General features: G+C 41.9%; 1 protein-coding gene across 1 annotated transcript in view; it reads left to right on the forward strand.

Moving 5' to 3' along the window:
• The window catches only part of LOC127440249 (mucin-2-like), a 35788-nt gene that overhangs the window by 12951 nt on the left and 3531 nt on the right, over positions 1-19306 (forward strand). Inside the window, exons 25-42 of the mRNA XM_051696742.1 lie at positions 24-180; positions 290-418; positions 751-898; positions 1085-1128; positions 1222-1449; positions 2062-15300; positions 15394-15668; positions 15816-15987; positions 16125-16369; positions 16478-16661; positions 16927-17125; positions 17566-17738; positions 18084-18153; positions 18325-18440; positions 18597-18628; positions 18720-18888; positions 18981-19085; positions 19190-19230. Of these exons, the coding sequence (XP_051552702.1) occupies positions 24-180; positions 290-418; positions 751-898; positions 1085-1128; positions 1222-1449; positions 2062-15300; positions 15394-15668; positions 15816-15987; positions 16125-16369; positions 16478-16661; positions 16927-17125; positions 17566-17738; positions 18084-18153; positions 18325-18440; positions 18597-18628; positions 18720-18888; positions 18981-19085; positions 19190-19230 (15726 nt within the window). The remainder of the gene's footprint in view (positions 1-23; positions 181-289; positions 419-750; positions 899-1084; positions 1129-1221; positions 1450-2061; positions 15301-15393; positions 15669-15815; positions 15988-16124; positions 16370-16477; positions 16662-16926; positions 17126-17565; positions 17739-18083; positions 18154-18324; positions 18441-18596; positions 18629-18719; positions 18889-18980; positions 19086-19189; positions 19231-19306) is intronic.

Raw genomic sequence — 19306 nt, forward strand, 5'->3', positions numbered from 1 at the left:
TTGTTTTGAATATTTCTTTAAAGGTGGATCCCACTCCTTTCTTTGAAGCCTGCGTGAGAGACTCATGTGCCTGTGATAGTGGTGGAGATTATGAGTGTTTCTGCACTGCTGTATCAGCCTATGCACAAGCCTGTAATGAAGCTGGAGCTTGTGTTACCTGGAGAACGCCTAAAATATGCCGTGAGTCACTGATATAGCTAAATAATTTTCATTAGACATGCTGTAGGCAATGACTTTTAACAGTACACCTCAAACACTTAAGATTAAGATTATGCCTTTTTTATTGCAGCATTGTTCTGTGATTTTTACAACCCCCCTGGTGAATGTGAGTGGCATTACAAACCTTGTGGAGCTCCCTGTATGCAGACCTGCAGAAATCCAACTGGGCATTGCTCCTATCATATACCAGCACTTGAAGGTGATAACTCATAATTGTGAAGGGATCTGCACACTATTGTGAAAAACAATATGGTTTGCTCTAAAATACTCATATTTAGCGTGATTAAAAAGTCAAATTTTCGACCGCCCAGTCCGTTAATGAACGTAACACATTTTATATTTTCGTTTTTTTATTTGTAACTTTATTGACCCAAAACAAAAGCAACAATTCTTAAGTAGTTTTATCTGGTTTGTGTTTTTCTGAGTAGAAAAAGTAATTCCATCCCAAAAAGAAGATTTTTATGGTTGCTTGTTGTTCATCCCCAATCCACCCCACAACCCCACCTCCCAAACCACCACCACCCTTTTTAGGTTGCTATCCTAAATGCCCTCCTGAGCAGCCTATTTTTGATGAGGACAACATGAAATGTGTAAAGCAGGAAGATTGTGGCTGCTTTGTAGGAATGTTACATTATGAGACTGGCCAGCAGGTGCCAACCACTGAGAATTGTCAGACATGGTATGTCTATATTTTCTAATAGTTTCTGTTTTTGTATATATATATGTCAGTGTTTTGTTTTGGTTTATTTGTGGTGGAATGTCAAAAGAGTTTATTCTGTCAGTAATTGTTTTATAAATTATATTAACTTTAATTTATGTGCATTAATATTTAAGATTATCGTGTTATCCTTTTCCCCCCATGCAGTTATTGTTCTTCATTTGGTGTTATCTGTGACTTTGATGTAAATGGTGAGATTTTGTGTATTTCCATTATGCTTTAGTATGAAAATTATAAAAGTAGAATAGAGAGTCAACTAATTGATACTTATTCTTCATTTGAAGTATGTACATGCCAACATAATTATGTACAGTACCACTTTGGAGATATCATTTATCACACAACGGATGGACTGGGAGGTTGTATCACAGCCAGATGTTCAGTCAATGGAACTATTGAGAGGTCTTTGAATCCTTGTGAAACAACTACTGTCCCAACAACTCCATCCACACTAACTACAACACAAAAATCAACAACAACCCCAACAACAGTTTTTTTCTTCAGCACACCAGGTACTTCTTCATTTATGTGATTTATGGCCGACTTTCATATATTGCAACTCTAATGTATTTGGTGAATGCTGTTCATTTATATTAATTTAATTAGAAAAAATCTCAACTTCTCTCTAGACATCATCATTTAAAAACATTCATATCAGTCTGAATCTTCTTAGATTCTGATTCTTCAAATTCTGAATGAAATTTGCCTGTAGCTTAAAGCTGTTAAGATTTAAAATCATTTTTACTTCATCACAGAATACACTTCTCCTGAAATTAAGGAAGAAACAACCACAACTAAAGAAGTTGTATCCACATCTAGCAGGCCAGAAGAAATAACAACAAGTGGACAGTTAAGTCAACAAACAACTGAACTTATTATAACTGATTCTACACAGAAACCAAAATATTCAACTCAAGAACAAGTATCTCTAATGTCAACATCTACAATATCACCTAAAACACAAACATTAACATCGTCGGTAACAGCAAAGAAAACAACAGAAACTGTAAGTTCCACAGTGGCACAAAATACAAGCGTGTCAACAATATCATCAAAAACTTCAATTGCACCCATTACAAAAACTCTTGCAACCATCACTGGTAAAGCCTTCACAACACTCTCAGCAACACTGACATATATATCAACACCGGAGAACACAGGAGAACAAACAACAGAAACAACACTTTCAACCACCACACCAGCCATCCAATCTACAACTGTCATCGTCGAAGAAGGAAGCACTACTGCCCAACCATCTACAGAGTCATCAGCACCAATTAGAGTCTTCACAACAACTGCATCATCTACCACTACTCAAACTACTGGAGAACCAGACACAACTGAGACTGTAACAGAGAATGAAATAACCACATCTCAGACAACTTTGTCGACCACTACCAAGCCACAAAAAGAGATGACGTCTGGTCCAACAATCCAACCAACAACTACAGCCACAACAACTTTTGAAGAAAATACATCTACATCATCTGAAACTTCAACATCTGCAAGCTCATCTGTGCCAATGAAACAAACCTCATTACCAGTCGTTACTTCAACACAACCAACAACGCTAACAACCACAACTACGGTGCCAATTACAACAGTTGTATCTACAACAACTCAAGCTGAGTCATCCACTGCACCTGAGATTACTACTGAGGGAGTTTCTTCAACAACAGAGCCCCTCACAGCTGAAACAACTCTTTCAATCACCACACCAACCATCCCATCCACTACTGTCATTGTCGAGGAGGGTAGCACAACTCTCCGACCATCTACAGGAACATCAGCACCAATTAGAGTCGTCACAACTTCCGCATCATCTACCAATACTCAAACTACCGGAGAACCAACCACAACTGCGACTGTAACTGAAAACGAAATAACCACATCTCAGACACCTTTGTCCACCACTACCAAGCCGCCAAAGGAGATGACGTCTGGTCCAACAATTCAAACAACAACTCTAGCCACAACATCTTTTGAAGAAAATACATCTACACCTTCTGAAACGTCAACATCTGCAAGCTCATCCGTGCCAATGAAACAAACCTCATTACCAGTCGTTACTTCAACACAACCAAATACGCTAACAACCACAACTATGGTGCCAATTACAACAGTTGTATCTAAAACAACTCAAGCTGAGTCATCCACTGCACCTGAGATTACTACTGAGGGAGTTTCTTCAACAACAGAGCCCCTCACAGCCGAAACAACACTTTCTGTCACCACACAAACCATCCCATCCACTACTGTCATTGTCGAGGAGGGAAGCACAACTGTCCGACCATCTACAGGAACATCAGCACCAATTAGAGTCGTCACAACTTCTGCATCATCTACCAATACTCAAACTACCGGAGAACCAACCACAACTGAGACTGTAACTGAAAACGAAATAACCACATCTCAGACACCTTTGTCCACCACTACCAAGCCGCCAAAGGAGATGACGTCTGGTCCAACAATTCAAACAACAACTCTAGCCACAACATCTTTTGAAGAAAATACATCTACACCTTCTGAAACGTCAACATCTGCAAGCTCATCCGTGCCAATGAAACAAACCTCATTACCAGTCGTTACTTCAACACAACCAAATACGCTAACAACCACAACTATGGTGCCAATTACAACAGTTGTATCTACAACTCAAGCTGAGTCATCCACTGAACCTGAGATTACTACTGAGGGAGTTTCTTCAACAACAGAGCCCCTCACAGCCGAAACAACACTTTCTGTCACCACACAAACCATCCCATCCACTACTGTCATTGTCGAGGAGGGAAGCACAACTGTCCGACCATCTACAGGAACATCAGCACCAATTAGAGTCGTCACAACTTCTGCATCATCTACCAATACTCAAACTACCGGAGAACCAACCACAACTGAGACTGTAACTGAAAACGAAATAACCACATCTCTGACACCTTTGTCCACCACTACCAAGCCACCAAAGGAGATGACGTCTGGTCCAACAATTCAAACAACAACTATAGCCACAACAACTTTTGAAGAAAATACATCTACACCTTCTGAAACGTCAACATCTGCAAGCTCATCCGTGCCAATGAAACAAACCTCATTACCAGTCGTTACTTCAACACAACCAACAACGCTAACAACCACAACTACGGTGCCAATTACAACAGTTGTATCTACAACAACCCAAGCTGAGTCATCCACTGCACCTGAGATTTCCACTGAGGGAGTTTCTTCAACAACAGAGCCCCAAACAGCCGAAACAACTCTTTCAACCACAACACCAGCCATCCCATCCACTACTGTCATTGTCGAGGAGGGAAGCACAACTGTCCAACCATCTACAGGAACATCAGCACCAATTAGAGTCGTCACAACTTCCGCATCATCTACCAATACTCAAACTACCGGAGAACCAACCACAACTGAGACTGTAACTGAAAACGAAATAACCACATCTCAGACACCTTTGTCCACCACTACCAAGCCGCCAAAGGAGATGACGTCTGGTCCAACAAGTCAAACAAAAACTATAGCCACAACATCTTTTGAAGAAAATACATCTACACCTTCTGAAACATCAACATCTGCAAGCTCATCCGTGCCAATGAAACAAACATCATTACCAGTCGTTACTTCAACACAACCAACAACGCTAACAACCACAACTACGGTGCCAATTACAACAGTTGTATCTACAACAACTCAAGCTGAGTCATCCACTGCACCTGAGATTACTACTGAGGGAGTTTCTTCAACAACAGAGCCCCTCACAGCTGAAACAACTCTTTCAATCACCACACCAACCATCCCATCCACTACTGTCATTGTCGAGGAGGGAAGCACAACTGTCCGACCATCTACAGGAACATCAGCACCAATTAGAGTCGTCACAACTTCCGCATCATCTACCAATACTCAAACTACCGGAGAACCAACCACAACTGAGACTGTAACTGAAAACGAAATAACCACAACTCAGACACCTTTGTCCACCACTACCAAGCCGCCAAAGGAGATGACGTCTGGTCCAACAAGTCAAACAACAACTATAGCCACAACATCTTTTGAAGAAAATACATCTACACCTTCTGAAACATCAACATCTGCAAGCTCATCCGTGCCAATGAAACAAACCTCATTACCAGTCATTACTTCAACACAACCAACAACGCTAACAACCACAACGACGGTGCCAATTACAACAGTTGTATCTACAACAACTCAAGCTGAGTCATCCACTGCACCTGAGATTACTACTGAGGGAGTTTCTTCAACAACAGAGCCCCTCACAGCTGAAACAACTCTTTCAATCACCACACCAACCATCCCATCCACTACTGTCATTGTCGAGGAGGGAAGCACAACTGTCCAACCATCTACAGGAACATCAGCACCAATTAGAGTCGTCACAACTTCCGCATCATCTACCAATACTCAAACTACCGGAGAACCAACCACAACTGAGACTGTAACTGAAAACGAAATAACCACAACTCAGACACCTTTGTCCACCACTACCAAGCCGCCAAAGGAGATGACGTCTGGTCCAACAAGTCAAACAACAACTATAGCCACAACATCTTTTGAAGAAAATACATCTACACCTTCTGAAACATCAACATCTGCAAGCTCATCCGTGCCAATGAAACAAACCTCATTACCAGTCATTACTTCAACACAACCAACAACGCTAACAACCACAATGACGGTGCCAATTACAACAGTTGTATCTACAACAACTCAAGCTGAGTCATCCACTGCACCTGAGATTACTACTGAGGGAGTTTCTTCAACAACAGAGCCCCTCACAGCTGAAACAACTCTTTCAATCAGCACACCAACCATCCCATCCACTACTGTCATTGTCGAGGAGGGAAGCACAACAGTCCAACCATCTACAGGAACATCAGCACCAATTAGAGTCGTCACAACTTCCGCATCATCTACCAATACTCAAACTACCGGAGAACCAACCACAACTGAGACTGTAACTGAAAACGAAATAACCACATCTCAGACACCTTTGTCCACCACTACCAAGCCGCCAAAGGAGATGACGTCTGGTCCAACAAGTCAAACAAAAACTATAGCCACAACATCTTTTGAAGAAAATACATCTACACCTTCTGAAACATCAACATCTGCAAGCTCATCCGTGCCAATGAAACAAACCTCATTACCAGTCGTTACTTCAACACAACCAACAACGCTAACAACCACAACTACGGTGCCAATTACAACAGTTGTATCTACAACAACTCAAGCTGAGTCATCCACTGCACCTGAGATTACTACTGAGGGAGTTTCTTCAACAACAGAGCCCCTCACAGCTGAAACAACTCTTTCAATCACCACACCAACCATCCCATCCACTACTGTCATTGTCGAGGAGGGAAGCACAACTGTCCAACCATCTACAGGAACATCAGCACCAATTAGAGTCGTCACAACTTCCGCATCATCTACCAATACTCAAACTACCGGAGAACCAACCACAACTGAGACTGTAACTGAAAACGAAATAACCACATCTCAGACACCTTTGTCCACCACTACCAAGCCGCCAAAGGAGATGACGTCTGGTCCAACAAGTCAAACAACAACTATAGCCACAACATCTTTTGAAGAAAATACATCTACACCTTCTGAAACATCAACATCTGCAAGCTCATCCGTGCCAATGAAACAAACCTCATTACCAGTCGTTACTTCAACACAACCAACAACGCTAACAACCACAACTACGGTGCCAATTACAACAGTTGTATCTACAACAACTCAAGCTGAGTCATCCACTGCACCTGAGATTACTACTGAGGGAGTTTCTTCAGCAACAGAGCCCCTCACAGCTGAAACAACTCTTTCAATCACCACACCAACCATCCCATCTACTACTGTCATTGTCGAGGAGGGAAGCACAACTGTCCGACCATCTACAGGAACATCAGCACCAATTAGAGTCGTCACAACTTCCGCATCATCTACCAATACTCAAACTACCGGAGAACCAACCACAACTGAGACTGTAACTGAAAACGAAATAACCACAACTCAGACACCTTTGTCCACCACTACCAAGCCGCCAAAGGAGATGACGTCTGGTCCAACAAGTCAAACAACAACTATAGCCACAACATCTTTTGAAGAAAATACATCTACACCTTCTGAAACATCAACATCTGCAAGCTCATCCATGCCAATGAAACAAACCTCATTACCAGTCATTACTTCAACACAACCAACAACGCTAACAACCACAACGACGGTGCCAATTACAACAGTTGTATCTACAACAACTCAAGCTGAGTCATCCACTGCACCTGAGATTACTACTGAGGGAGTTTCTTCAACAACAGAGCCCCTCACAGCTGAAACAACTCTTTCAATCACCACACCAACCATCCCATCCACTACTGTCATTGTCGAGGAGGGAAGCACAACTGTCCGACCATCTACAGGAACATCAGCACCAATTAGAGTCGTCACAACTTCCGCATCATCTACCAATACTCAAACTACCGGAGAACCAACCACAACTGAGACTGTAACTGAAAACGAAATAACCACATCTCAGACACCTTTGTCCACCACTACCAAGCCGCCAAAGGAGATGACGTCTGGTCCAACAAGTCAAACAACAACTATAGCCACAACATCTTTTGAAGAAAATACATCTACACCTTCTGAAACATCAACATCTGCAAGCTCATCCGTGCCAATGAAACAAACCTCATTACCAGTCGTTACTTCAACACAACCAACAACGCTAACAACCACAATGACGGTGCCAATTGCAACAGTTGTATCTACAACAACTCAAGCTGAGTCATCCACTGCACCTGAGATTACTACTGAGGGAGTTTTTTCAACAACAGAGCCCCTCACAGCTGAAACAACTCTTTCAATCACCACACCAACCATCCCATCCACTACTGTCATTGTCGAGGTGGGAAGCACAACTGTCCGACCACCTATAGGAACATCAGCACCAATTAGAGTCGTCACAACTTCTGCATCATCTACCAATACTCAAACTACCGGAGAACCAACCACAACTGAGACTGTAACTGAAAACGAAATAACCACATCTCAGACACCTTTGTCCACCACTACCAAGCCGCCAAAGGAGATGACGTCTGGTCCAACAATTCAAACAACAACTATAGCCACAACAACTTTTGAAGAAAATACATCTACACCTTCTGAAACATCAACATCTGCAAGCTCATCCGTGCCAATGAAACAAACCTCATTACCAGTCGTTACTTCAACACAACCAACAACGCTAACAACCACAACTACGGTGCCAATTACAACAGTTGTATCTACAACAACTCAAGCTGAGTCATCCACTGCACCTGAGATTACCACTGAGGGAGTTTCTTCAACAACAGAGCCCCTCACAGCTGAAACAACTCTTTCAATCACCACACCAACCATCCCATCCACTACTGTCATTGTCGAGGTGGGAAGCACAACTGTCCGACCACCTATAGGAACATCAGCACCAATTAGAGTCGTCACAACTTCCGCATCATCTACCAATACTCAAACTACCGGAGAACCAACCACAACTGAGACTGTAACTGAAAACGAAATAACCACAACTCAGACACCTTTGTCCACCACTACCAAGCCGCCAAAGGAGATGACGTCTGGTCCAACAAGTCAAACAACAACTATAGCCACAACATCTTTTGAAGAAAATACATCTACACCTTCTGAAACATCAACATCTGCAAGCTCATCCGTGCCAATGAAACAAACCTCATTACCAGTCATTACTTCAACACAACCAACAACGCTAACAACCACAACGACGGTGCCAATTACAACAGTTGTATCTACAACAACTCAAGCTGAGTCATCCACTGCACCTGAGATTACTACTGAGGGAGTTTCTTCAACAACAGAGCCCCTCACAGCTGAAACAACTCTTTCAATCACCACACCAACCATCCCATCCACTACTGTCATTGTCGAGGAGGGAAGCACAACTGTCCGACCATCTACAGGAACATCAGCACCAATTAGAGTCGTCACAACTTCCGCATCATCTACCAATACTCAAACTACCGGAGAACCAACCACAACTGAGACTGTAACTGAAAACGAAATAACCACATCTCAGACACCTTTGTCCACCACTACCAAGCCGCCAAAGGAGATGACGTCTGGTCCAACAAGTCAAACAACAACTATAGCCACAACAACTTTTGAAGAAAATACATCTACACCTTCTGAAACGTCAACATCTGCAAGCTCATCCGTGCCAATGAAACAAACCTCATTACCAGTCGTTACTTCAACACAACCAACAACGCTAACAACCACAACTACGGTGCCAATTACAACAGTTGTATCTACAACAACTCAAGCTGAGTCATCCACTGCACCTGAGATTACCACTGAGGGAGTTTCTTCAACAACAGAGCCCCAAACAGCCGAAACAACTCTTTCAACCACAACACCAGCCATCCCATCCACTACTGTCATTGTCGAGGAGGGAAGCACAACTGTCCAACCATCTACAGGAACATCAGCACCAATTAGAGTCGTCACAACTTCCGCATCATCTTCCAATACTCAAACTACCGGAGAACCAACCACAACTGAGACTGTAACTGAAAACGAAATAACCACATCTCAGACACCTTTGTCCACCACTACCAACCCGCCAAAGGAGATGACGTCTGGTCCAACAAGTCAAACAAAAACTATAGCCACAACATCTTTTGAAGAAAATACATCTACACCTTCTGAAACATCAACATCTGCAAGCTCATCCGTGCCAATGAAACAAACCTCATTACCAGTCGTTACTTCAACACAACCAACAACGCTAACAACCACAACTACGGTGCCAATTACAACATTTGTATCTACAACAACTCAAGCTGAGTCATCCACTGCACCTGAGATTACTACTGAGGGAGTTTTTTCAACAACAGAGCCCCTCACAGCTGAAACAACTCTTTCAATCACCACACCAACCATCCCATCCACTACTGTCATTGTCGAGGTGGGAAGCACAACTGTCCGACCACCTATAGGAACATCAGCACCAATTAGAGTCGTCACAACTTCTGCATCATCTACCAATACTCAAACTACCGGAGAACCAACCACAACTGAGACTGTAACTGAAAACGAAATAACCACATCTCAGACACCTTTGTCCACCACTACCAAGCCGCCAAAGGAGATGACGTCTGGTCCAACAATTCAAACAACAACTATAGCCACAACAACTTTTGAAGAAAATACATCTACACCTTCTGAAACGTCAACATCTGCAAGCTCATCCGTGCCAATGAAACAAACCTCATTACCAGTCGTTACTTCAACACAACCAACAACGCTAACAACCACAACTACGGTGCCAATTACAACAGTTGTATCTACAACAACTCAAGCTGAGTCATCCACTGCACCTGAGATTACTACTGAGGGAGTTTTTTCAACAACAGAGCCCCTCACAGCTGAAACAACTCTTTCAATCACCACACCAACCATCCCATCCACTACTGTCATTGTCGAGGTGGGAAGCACAACTGTCCGACCGCCTATAGGAACATCAGCACCAATTAGAGTCGTCACAACTTCCGCATCATCTACCAATACTCAAACTACCGGAGAACCAACCACAACTGAGACTGTAACTGAAAACGAAATAACCACAACTCAGACACCTTTGTCCACCACTACCAAGCCGCCAAAGGAGATGACGTCTGGTCCAACAATTCAAACAACAACTATAGCCACAACATCTTTTGAAGAAAATACATCTACACCTTCTGAAACATCAACATCTGCAAGCTCATCCGTGCCAATGAAACAAACCTCATTACCAGTCATTACTTCAACACAACCAACAACGCTAACAACCACAACGACGGTGCCAATTACAACAGTTGTATCTACAACAACTCAAGCTGAGTCATCCACTGCACCTGAGATTACTACTGAGGGAGTTTCTTCAACAACAGAGCCCCTCACAGCTGAAACAACTCTTTCAATCACCACACCAACCATCCCATCCACTACTGTCATTGTCGAGGAGGGAAGCACAACTGTCCGACCATCTACAGGAACATCAGCACCAATTAGAGTCGTCACAACTTCCGCATCATCTACCAATACTCAAACTACCGGAGAACCAACCACAACTGAGACTGTAACTGAAAACGAAATAACCACATCTCAGACACCTTTGTCCACCACTACCAAGCCGCCAAAGGAGATGACGTCTGGTCCAACAAGTCAAACAACAACTATAGCCACAACAACTTTTGAAGAAAATACATCTACACCTTCTGAAACGTCAACATCTGCAAGCTCATCCGTGCCAATGAAACAAACCTCATTACCAGTCGTTATTTCAACACAACCAACAACGCTAACAACCACAACTACGGTGCCAATTACAACAGTTGTATCTACAACAACTCAAGCTGAGTCATCCACTGCACCTGAGATTACTACTGAGGGAGTTTTTTCAACAACAGAGCCCCTCACAGCTGAAACAACTCTTTCAATCACCACACCAACCATCCCATCCACTACTGTCATTGTCGAGGAGGGAAGCACAACTGTCCGACCACCTATAGGAACATCTGCACCAATTAGAGTCGTCACAACTTCTGCATCATCTACCAATACTCAAACTACCGGAGAACCAACCACAACTGAGACTGTAACTGAAAACGAAATGACCACATCTCTGACACCTTTGTCCACCACTACCAAGCCGCCAAAGGAGATGACGTCTGGTCCAACAATTCAAACAACAACTATAGCCACAACAACTTTTGAAGAAAATACATCTACACCTTCTGAAACGTCAACATCTGCAAGATCATCCGTGCCAATGAAACAAACCTCATTACCAGTCGTTACTTCAACACATCCAACAACGCTAACAACCACAACTACGGTTCCAATTACAACAGTTGTATCTACAACAACCCAAGCTGAGTCATCCTCTGCACCTGAGATTTCCACTGAGGGAGTTTCTTCAACAACAGAGCCCTTTACAGTCAAAACAACTCTTTCAACCACCACACCAGCCATCCCGTCCACTACTGTAATTATTGAGGAGGGAAGCACTACTGTCCAACCATCTACAGGATCATCAGCACCAATAAGAGTTGAGACAACTACTGCATCTTCTACCAATACTCATGCTACTGGAGAACCTACCACAACTGAGACTGTAACTGAAAACGAAATAACCACATATCTGACACCTTTGTCCACCACTACCAAGCCGCCAAAGGAGATGACGTCTGGTCCAACAATTCAAACAACAACTATAGCCACAACAACTTTTGAAGAAAATACATCTACACCTTCTGAAACGTTAACATCTGCAAGCTCATCCGTGCCAATGAAACAAACCTCATTACCAGTCGTTACTTCAACACAACCAACAACGCTAACAACCACAACTACGGTGCCAATTACAACAGTTGTATCTACAACAACCCAAGCTGAGTCATCCACTGCACCTGAGATTTCCACTGAGGGAGTTTCTTCAACAACAGAGCCCTTTACAGTCGAAACAACTCTTTCAACCACCACACCAGCCATCCCGTCCACTACTGTAATTATTGAGGAGGGAAGCACTACTGTCCAACCATCTACAGGATCATCAGCACCAATAAGAGTTGAGACAACTACTGCATCTTCTACCAATACTCATGCTACTGGAGAACCAACCACAACTGAGACTGTAACTGAAAACGAAATAACCACACCTCAGACACCTTTGTCCACCACTACCAAGCCGCCAAAGGAGATGACGTCTGGTCCAACAACTCAAACAACAACTATAGCCACAACATCTTTTGAAGAAAATACATCTACACCTTCGGAAACGTCAACATCTGCAAGCTCATCCGTGCCAATGAAACAAACCTCATTACCAGTCGTTACTTCAATACAACCAACAACGCTAACAACCACAACTACGGTGCCAATTACAACAGTTGTATCTACAACAACTCAAGCTGAGTCATCCACTGCACCTGAGATTACTACTGAGGGAGTTTCTTCAACAACAGAGCCCCTCACAGCTGAAACAACTCTTTCAATCACCACAACAATAGCCATCCCATCCACTACTATCATTGTCGAGGAGGGAAGCACAACTGTCCGACCATCTACAGGAACATCAGCACCAATTAGAGTCGTCACAACTTCCGCATCATCTACCAATACTCAAACTACCGGAGAACCAACCACAACTGAGACTGTAACTGAAAACGAATTGACCACATCTCTGACACCTTTGTCCACCACTACCAAGCCGCCAAAGGAGATGACGTCTGGTCCAACAATTCAAACAACAACTATAGCCACAACAACTTTTGAAGAAAATACATCTACACCTTCTGAAACGTCAACATCTGCAAGCTCATCCGTGCCAATGAAACAAACCTCATTACCAGTCGTTACTTCAACACAACCAACAACGCTAACAACCACAACTATGGTGCCAATTACAACAGTTGTATCTACAACAACTCAAGTTGAGTCATCCACTGCACCTGAGATTTCCACTGAGGGAGTTTCTTCAACCACAGAGCCCTTTACAGTCGAAACAACTCTTTCAACCACCACACCAGACATCCCGTCCACTACTGTAATTATTGAGGAGGGAAGCACTACTGTCCAACCATCTCCAGGATCATCAGCACCAATAAGAGTTGTGACAACTACTGCATCTTCTACCAATACTCAAGCTACTGGAGAACCTACCACAACTGAGACTGTAACTGAAAATGAAATAACCACATCTCAGACACCTTTGTCCACCACTACCAAGCCGCCAAAGGAGATGACGTCTGGTCCAACAATTCAAACAACAACTATAGCCACAACAACTTTTGAAGAAAATACATCTACACCTTCTGAAACGTCAACATCTGCAAGCTCATCCGTGCCAATGAAACAAACCTCATTACCAGTCGTTACTTCAACACAACCAACAACGCTAACAACCACAACTATGGTGCCAATTACAACAGTTGTATCTACAACAACTCAAGTTGAGTCATCCACTGCACCTGAGATTTCCACTGAGGGAGTTTCTTCAACCACAGAGCCCTTTACAGTCGAAACAACTCTTTCAACCACCACACCAGACATCCCGTCCACTACTGTAATTATTGAGGAGGGAAGCACTACTGTCCAACCATCTACAGGATCATCAGCACCAATAAGAGTTGTGACAACTACTGCATCTTCTACCAATACTCAAGCTACTGGAGAACCTACCACAACTGAGACTGTAACTGAAAATGAAATAACCACATCTCAGACACCTTTGTCCACCACTACCAAGCCGCCAAAGGAGATGACGTCTGGTCCAACAAGTCAAACAACAACTATAGCCACAACATCTTTTGAAGAAAATACATCTACACCTTCGGAAACGTCAACATCTGCAAGCTCATCCGTGCCAATGAAACAAACCTCATTACGAGTCGTTACTTCAACACAACCAACAACGCTAACAACCACAACTACGGTGCCAATTACAACAGTTGTATCTACAACAACTCAAGCTGAGTCATCCACTGCACCTGAGATTACTACTGAGGGAGTTTCTTCAACAACAGAGCCCCTCACAGCCGAAACAACTCTTTCAACCAACACACCAGCCATCCCATCCACTACTGTCATTGTCGAGGAGGTAAGCACTACTGTCCAACCATCTACAGAAACATCAGCACCAATTAGAGTCATTACAACTACTGCATCGTCTACCACTACTCAAACTACTGGAGAACCAACCACAACTGAGACTGTAACTGAAAACGAAACAACCACATCTCAGACACCTTTGTCCACCACTTCCAAGCCACCAAAGTTTGTGACAACTGGTCCAACAAGCCAACCAACAACAATAACAATGACAACTTCTGTGCCAGTGTCTACAGTTCTATCGACAACAATCAGAGCCGTGTCATCCACTGCACCTGAGATTACCACTGTTGGAGTTTCTGCAACAACAGAGCTGCTCACTGCTGAAACAACTCTTTTAACCATCACAACTGCAATCCCATCTACTACTATCCTTGTCAAGGATCAAAGCACTACTCTATTTCAGAACAATACTTCAGCTTTTGAGACAACCACAACAATGTACAGATCATCCATTTCACCATTTACAGAAAATCTTTCAACTCTCACTAGTACCACTTCCAGTGTTTTCCACTCATCCACATCTATGGAGACCTCAATCGCACCCATTACTCAAACGTTGCCATCTTTCACTGGCATCCTTCCAGTGACTACAGAATCTCCTGTATTCTCCTCCACTTCTAGTATTTGCTGCTTAGTGAATGCCACAAATTTTCAACCAGGTAGAAAGTCCTATACTTCTTGACTTTTGTGAACCATTTTTGTCATTTAGAAAAAAAATAAAAATACAATTTTGTAACTTCTATCTTTTTCAGGAGATCTAATTTATAATGTGACTGATGGCTTTGGTTGGTGCTTTACGGCATACTGTAATGTAACTTGCAGTATTGTAAAGACATCAACATCTTGCCTGCCTACTTCATCACCAACTATCCCCTCTGAAACAACCACCTATTCTAGTTCAACAGCAATCAACAGTTCTCTGGGCACAAAACACCCTGTTACATTCATGTCCACAACCACAACAACCTCAGAAGTACCAAATACAACCTTTGGGCCTAATTGTGATGCACTTGACCCACCAAAACAGGTACACCTTAAGTCAGATGATGATTAATATATCCTCAACTTTGTCATACATCTGTTCTACATAAATGTTTGTAGAACAGATGTATGACATCATGTGTATGGACATGTATATTATTCAGTATATGTTTATTTCCACATTAAATAACAGAGTGGTGAATCCTGGGAGATAGATAACTGCACAACAGCATCCTGTGTGAATGGCACTGTTGTCTACAAAGCTTATGAGTGTGAGCCAGTTCAGCTTCCCAACTGTGAAAATGGTCGCACCCCAGTTAAAGTCTATGATGCTACTGGCTGCTGTTTCACATATGAATGTGAATGTAAGTTTAGCGTGGGTTATCTTACATCTGTAACACTGCAAATACTGTATATTAACACATAATGTTCCATTTATATGTATATTTTGCCAACCTTTTTCTTTACCAAAGTGACTGTTAACACGTTTGCATTTTTGCAGGCTTTTGTAACGGATGGGGTGGCAACCATTATGTGACGTTTGATGGACAAGATTATACATTTGAAAACAACTGCTCATACATATTATTTCAAGAAGCAGTACCGACACAAAATCTAATGATTGTCCATGATAAGCAGTATTGCAGTGCTGGAGGTTCTTTCTGTTCACAGGCTCTAAAAATAAAGTACAAATCACAGGAGATTGTTTTAACCCAGGCACTTAATTCTGATGTTGTCAGCAATGTGGTAATTATTTGTCACCTTCTATACGTGTAATATTTTAATGTTTCAGATATATATTTTTGTACAATTGTCCCCATTGTCACTCTTTTGGAATATCTTGGTAAATTGTAGGTGATGATTGACCAGAAACAAGTCTACCCGGCTTTCAGAAATGGTGACCTGTTTATTACTAGCACTGGTGTCGAAGTCATGTTGGAGATTCCAGAAATTCAGGCTCAGGTTACCTATACAGGGACGACATTTGCTATTAACTTGCCTTTCTCAGTCTTCCAGAAAAACACAGAGGGCCTGTGTGGTGAGTGATTGATTGATTGATTGATTTCCTCATACAAGCACTTACTCATAAAACACAGATATCCATGTTAACATTTCTTAAGCCTGAATCAAAATAGGAGTAAGAATATACTACATGGCCAGAGGTATGTGGTCACCGCAGTATGTGGTTTGCGGATTTGGCTATTTCAGCTACACACATTACTAGCAGGTGCATAAAATCAAGCATACAGCCATGCAAGGAAAATAATTTATGCATATGTAATAATCGTCATATTCCCCCACAGGTACATGTGATAACATCAAAGAGAATGACTGCAGCTCTACATCTGGTGAGGTTATGTCTTGCCTTGAAACAGTCTTTGACTGGCAGCTTCCAAATGAGGACTGTATTCTGCCCACCCCTGCTCCATTATCTACCACCATGCATCCTGAAAGCACTCAGAGCACTTGCAAACCATCTATTTGTGAGCTCATCTATAGCAGGCAAGGATCCCTTAAAATATAGTGGGAAAAGCCAGTTCACTTTTTAAAGCTGAAGTGTGGCATTTCTGTGTCACTAGAGTTGCACTAAATTGAAGCAATAATGATTGTTTTCCAAACATGTTTTCTAAGCACTCCCACCTGCCACTGGTCAAAAAAACAAGTATTCCGACCCTAAACTTACACTATTGGTTCAGTCAATGTTGCTTTGTTGGGCTGGACAAGCCCCTCAAACAAACAGACCAGTGTTTTGATAGTTCACACTTTTCAGGGACATTTTTAAACTTGCCAATGGTTTACTTATAATTGTCTCTGTATAAATTGATTTTGGAGAAAGTATTAAAATATCCATAAACATTTCACACTCTAGCTTTAATGGCTTCCCAATGCCTATTATCTTTGACCTGTTCATTGGGTTTGATTCTCTTGTGATCTTATGACAGAGTGTTTGAGGAATGCCGCAAAACAATCTCTCCTGAGGTCTACGTGGAGGGTTGTAGATTTGATGTTTGCACCACAGTGGTTTCTGGCTGTTCCAGTTTACAAGCCTATGCTTCTGCCTGTGCTAAGGAAGGCATTTGTGTGGACTGGAGAAGTTATACCAATGGAGAATGTGGTACTATATAGTTTTCTGTCTTTTATAAGGAATAATAATAAAACTGATATTGCACTTAATAACTACAGTATATTCTGAACTTTTGAGTTATCCAATACAGAATATTGTGTTACTTTGAATTAGTTTTAAGACTTTATACAGAAAGGTGTCATTTGAAGGATCAAAGACAACAAAAAAATAAATAAATTTAAAAAAAAATACCTCTTGGTTATTTTTCACATCAGAAATGGTAATATTGGACAGACAATAGTAAACATGAGATTTGCATACAGAACATGACAAAAATAAATGTGTACTAGATGACTATTCTTTTTGACTTTAGATTTTGTCTTTTGTGTTTCATAGAGATTACATGTCCTGCCTCTAAAGTGTACAATCATTGTGGTCCAGCAGTGGAACCAACCTGCAATGCTCAGTAATTAAAATGATTTTTAACACCTTTTACAAGCACATGCACAGTTGATATTCATCAAACAATGATTATCTGTAGAAATGTATATTTTCATTAAGAAAATTAGTTGATGAATTTGTTTTCCAACCTCGAACTCTTGCAGCATACCTGATTGAATCTTTATTTGGTGTGCAGGTACAATGATAAGTATTCAAACGACACGTCCAGCACCAGCATGAGTGAGGGATGCTTTTGTGAGGAAGGATCTATTTTGTTCAGTTCCTATTCAGATGTCTGTGTTGTCTCTTGTGGTGAGTACTTTATCCTGTTTATTTCAGCCATACAATATAGGATTTGTAATGAGTTCGATATTCGATTGAAAGAACACTCATAAAACACATTAATCCTGATAAAACTGGGGACATGGTCTGAATTATTTTGATTAATTACTTCTTTTTATCCTCAAGCTTGCACTGGCCCTGACGGCAACCCAAAAAAGGTATGAATTCTCTTTTTCAAGTATGTAAAAACATGATTTCACATGCATACATAATGGCTCCTTTACTTAATCCGGTCTTCTGGTTTTGCAGCCCAGTGACACGTGGAAGAGTGGATGTGAAATATGTGAGTGTGACGGGGATTCAATCAGTGTCCATTGCCAGCCTGTAACCTGTCCTGCTGTGCAGCCAGTTACTTGTAATGAGCCCGGACAAGTGCTTGTCAACACAACAGTGGACTGCTGTGAGAGCTATGAATGCAGTAAGTGATCTGAAGACAGCCAAAAAAAAATGTTGCACTGAAATGCAGAAGCTGGCTCAAAATGTTCAACGATTTTTGTAATTATTCTGTAGATTGCGATATGAGTCTGTGCCCTGTTCCTGCAATCCAGTGTCCACCTGGCTTTGCACTGTCCATCAATGTAACTTCAGAGAGCTGCTGTCCAGGTTACGACTGCAGTGAGTATGAACCAGTCGCTTTCAGTAAATTAGAATGCTGTAATGTTTGGTGTTGTGCAATGCAAATGTTTACTGTATACTCATTTGCTGCTTAATCTTTACAGCACCCATGGAAGTCTGTGTCTCTAATACCACAGTGTATCAGGTAAGATAAGATATTAGTTCTTTATATAAATGCAATTTGACATTATATGCACTAGGGTTTTAGACCAACCACAAAA

Source organism: Myxocyprinus asiaticus, chromosome 1 (genome assembly GCF_019703515.2).
Source record: "Myxocyprinus asiaticus isolate MX2 ecotype Aquarium Trade chromosome 1, UBuf_Myxa_2, whole genome shotgun sequence".
Taxonomy (NCBI): Eukaryota; Metazoa; Chordata; class Actinopteri; order Cypriniformes; family Catostomidae; genus Myxocyprinus; species Myxocyprinus asiaticus.